This window comes from Sorex fumeus, unplaced genomic scaffold (genome assembly GCF_029834395.1).
Source record: "Sorex fumeus unplaced genomic scaffold, SorFum_2.1 ptg000007l, whole genome shotgun sequence".
NCBI classification, from domain to species: domain Eukaryota; kingdom Metazoa; phylum Chordata; class Mammalia; order Eulipotyphla; family Soricidae; genus Sorex; species Sorex fumeus.
Window position 1 is genome coordinate 41,357,768 of NW_026606064.1, and position 4,216 is coordinate 41,361,983.

Below are 4,216 nucleotides of genomic sequence, written 5' to 3' on the forward strand. Positions count from 1 at the left end.
CTTTCTCTCATTTCCTCCCTTCCTTCTTTGCTTCCTTCCTTCCTTCCTTCCTTCTTTCCTTCCTTCCTTTCTTCCTTCCTTCTTTTTCTTCCTTTCTTTTTTTCTTTTTTCCTCTTCTGTGCTCAGGGTTCTGCTCTCAGGGATCACTCCTTCTACTTTTTCTATTCTGGATGGAACTCAGTGTCTCACACATGCAAGATAAATCTTACCACTGACCCATATTCCTGACCCATTACCACAAATCTGATACCTTTTCTAAGCATTTAAAATTCTACATGTCTCATGGTGATTCAATTAAATTTTTTTTTAATTCTACATGTAAGTGAAATCATGCCTATTTTTTTCTTGATATTTCAATTACCATAATGGCCTCAAGGTCTACCCTTAAATATGTTATATTCTTCAGTTTTATTATCTGATGGTATTTTCACAAATAAAATATTAAAGGCCAAAGAAACCTCGAATAAAAGGTTATTTGAATTTTTTTTATTGAGGTCCTGTAGTTTACAGTGCTTTTAGTATGGTATATCACACACGTTATTCAAACACCACACCCATCACCAGTGTACCCCATCCCTTTCCCAAGAACAACAACACCCCTCCCTTCCAACTCCCATCCCTGCTTCAATTGTGTAGATCAACTCTCCTATTATGTTACCACTGGAATTCTGTTGATACTTTGCTGTGAACTCCCACATACCAGAGATCATTATATAAAAGGTTATTTTTGACGATACCTTAATGAAACCCAAGCAAGACTCCACTTAAAATTTGTAAGCATAAGCTTTAGTGCCTTTGTCCATTGCTCTTCTGTGTTCATGTGGGTTCTGATGGAATAAAATTTACCACCATTTGCAGGGTCTTCCATTAAGCCTTCCTTTACGTGAATCCTATAGGGCAAGTGCAGACCCAATTCACCTTTCTCTGCTTCATTTTTGAACTGTTGCATACAGTCCAGAAAAGCCACCATTGCCTGGTCAAACTTATAATACAACCAAATATCGTTTCTATCACAACAAAACAATGGCAGATAAATGGCGTCCTGGGTTAAAGACTTCAGATAGGAATGACTTCCACAGGGCACAAGTTGATACCTCTTAAACTCCAACCCAATTGTCTTGGATAGAGCAAGAAGCAGCAAGGCTGTTTGTCCCCAGGCCGCATTGATCTCCCTCCAACTCACAGGAACAGAAGGGAGGTTACCCAATCTAAAGTTATTGATGATGGCAAAATTTCCATCCTGACAAATGTCAAAGGTGGTGCTGAAGATGTTCATTTTCTCCAATTGGGCTTGCTCGTCCTGGACGTACTTAAACCTTTTCTCCAGACTCCTCAACTCATCCTGCAGTTCCATTTCTTGCCACTGTAATTGACTGTAGTCCCTCTGGTTCAGGATTTCCTGCTGGTCCAGCGTCCTGGTCTCAGCCTGAGCTGCCTTAAAATCAGTTGCTGCTCTTTCTCGGTTCTTCTCCAGCTCCTGCAGTTCCTGTACCAGTCTCGCTTCCTCCAGCTCCAACCCCTTCAGTTCCTCCTGCAGGGCCTCCTGCTCACCTTCTGGTGCACTCTCTCCACTCTCCAAACAGATTTTGTATTTCTTATTTTCAGAATCCAGGATGGTGAGATGGGTGTCCAGTGTTTCCAAAAGTTTGTCAGTACAGTCTTCACAAAGGGGATGGTCTATTTCTTTCTTACCAGAGAGAATGTCAAAAACATCCACGGTCATTTTCTGGATGCTATGAAGTGTTCTCATGGAGTCAAATTGCCCTACCAGGATGAAGTGATTGGGCTTGTCCATGGAGAGTCTATCATTGCCAGAAAGAACTTCATTTTGTCGGTCTTCAATATTTGAATCTTTGAAGTAGTCAGAGCTCCCCTTCTGGGTTTTTGCCTCACATTGAGCTGAGGCCAAATTCCCTGTTTCAGATTCTTCGGTGCTTTTGAGGGCCAACTTCTCCAGGGGAATGGAAGATTTATTCCATTTCAGAGGCTGCTTGCAGAGTTGACAGGTGAAGCAATTCAAGGACATGGTGGAGTCTGGATGTACCTTGATCCCAAGTCTTTCTGGTTTCCAGTACTTCACTACTTATACTTGTTTAAGCTTAATTAGAATATCTCTTTCAAAATGCATGCCTCACCTTATACTACTTAAAACCTTCCAACAGAATCTCCTTATATATCTCTAGATCTCCTTCAGACAAACAATACTTTACATAAAGAAAATCTGATCATCTAACTTTCCCTCCCTTAACTTTTTCCAGGCATATCTTAAGAGTAATCTTTCTAAGGCTAAAATCTGATCTTGGTGCCTCCTTCCTTAAACTGTGTAATGACTTTTATCTTACCTGAAGATAAAGCAACATTCCTCAGATATAAAGCCTTTCTGATGCTCAAGTATATTCCTCAGGTATCTAACCACCCTGATGCTCAGGACCTCTGCCCATCTTTTTGGATTCTTTACTAACAATTTTCTGCCCTTTTCTTGGTCCTGTAGGATTCCACAGGCCAGCTGTATCTCAGGTTTTCCAATATGCCAGATTGTTCCCTCTGACTGAAATACTCTCTCTTCCCTCTTTTTAACTAGGTAACTTCTACCCATCCCCATCGTGTTGAAACATTGCATGCCTGAAATATTATTATTAACAATATTATAAACCAAGATACCTAAAATACTGTCACTGTCCTCCCATTGTTCACCGATTTGCTCAAGCGGGTACAGTAACGTCTCCATTGTGACACTTGTTACCGTGTTTGGCATATGGAATACATCACGAGTAGCTTGCCAGGTTTTGCAGTGTGGGCGAGATACTCTTGGTAGCTTGCTGGGCTCTCCGAGAGGGGAGGCCTAAAAAAAAAAAAAAAAAAAAAAAAAAAAAAAAAAATCTCCTACCTATCGTTGGTTATATGGCATTTCCTTCATTGTCAGCTATGATTTTCACCCTACAGCTTGCACAGTATTACAAAGAGATATATAAACAGGAGTAATGATTGGGATGATTTTGGTGTACAAAGTTTGCTTTACTTCACCTTCACATTCTTTCAAAAAGATTATAGATGAGCATAATTAGAACCTATTTGCAAAATCAATGTTGTTTTTGAGTCCCAATTCATCCCTTGGAGTAAATAGCAAAATTTTACTCATTGCTATAGTTCAGCCACATTTTGATTACTTGACCACCCCAAACAAATAAAAATCTAAGCCACACTTTGCTTTAAGTTTGAACTCAGCCCATATGCCACAAATTGAGTAAGGGAACATAAATATGAAGGGTGTGGGTATTCATTCAGATTTTAGTGCATCCAGGTTCTCTCTAAGGAGCTCTTTTTTATGATATTGCTTGAGTTAGATAAAAAAAAAAAAGGACTTATGTTTGAAATTTTCCTTCTATTTTCTTTATTCTTGTTCAATATTCTCATATTTTAGGGTCTGAGTGAAAACTACATGAATTAGAGGGTATTTAGGGCATGGGTTTGTTGTAGTCAAATAGGTGGCAGGGACAGGTGACGGGGGGCTGGGCTTTGGTAATATACTTTTGGGAAATAATAAAACTTAAGACATTACTTAGGTGGCCTTAAAGAGGTCCAAAGGCATGAAGACAACATTCTTTTGAAACATAAATTCTGAGCTTCTGGAGAGGAGAAACTGAGGTACCACCCAAATGCAGAAATCAAGGCCCCATCCAGAGAAGGGTGGATCCCTCAAAGGATAAGCTACAAAAGAATATATGAGATTAGGAAAGACAAACAGACAAACAGAGAAACAAATGAGATCATGAGGGACCAGGATGAGATCATGAGGGCCATGAAGGGTGCAAAGCTGTGAAAACACTCAGATTAACTTTTATGTAGTTTTAACTTTTATTAACTTTTATGTACTCACAACTCCAGGAAAAAAATTGTTGGAGGAATTGAGTACAAACTCCTTGCAAAAGCCTCTCTCCCTCTGTCTCTCTGTCTCTGCCTCTCTCTCTCATTTTCTCCCTCTCTCCCTCTCCCTCTCACTCTCACTCTTTCCCTCTTCCTTCTCCTCTCTTTCTCTCTCTCCCTCTCCCTCCCTTCTTTCTGCTTTTTCCTCCCTCCCTCTCTATCTCAATTGTTTTGTTTGTTTTGATTTTGGCCACACATGGCAGTGCTCAGGGATCACTCCTGATGGAGCTCAGGGGTCCATATGAGTTGCCTGGGATCAAACTCACGTTGGTCACATGCTCCAGTCCAGCAT

The 4,216-nt window shown here is 40.3% G+C and overlaps 1 protein-coding gene across 1 annotated transcript; it reads right to left on the minus strand.

Moving 5' to 3' along the window:
- Window positions 1–721: 721 nt before the first annotated feature.
- BECN2 (beclin 2) lies at window positions 722–2,026 on the minus strand. The gene has a single exon (XM_056106899.1). It carries the CDS (start codon window positions 2,024–2,026, stop codon window positions 722–724), a length of 1,305 nt encoding a protein of 434 aa, XP_055962874.1.
- Window positions 2,027–4,216: the final 2,190 nt, after the last annotated feature.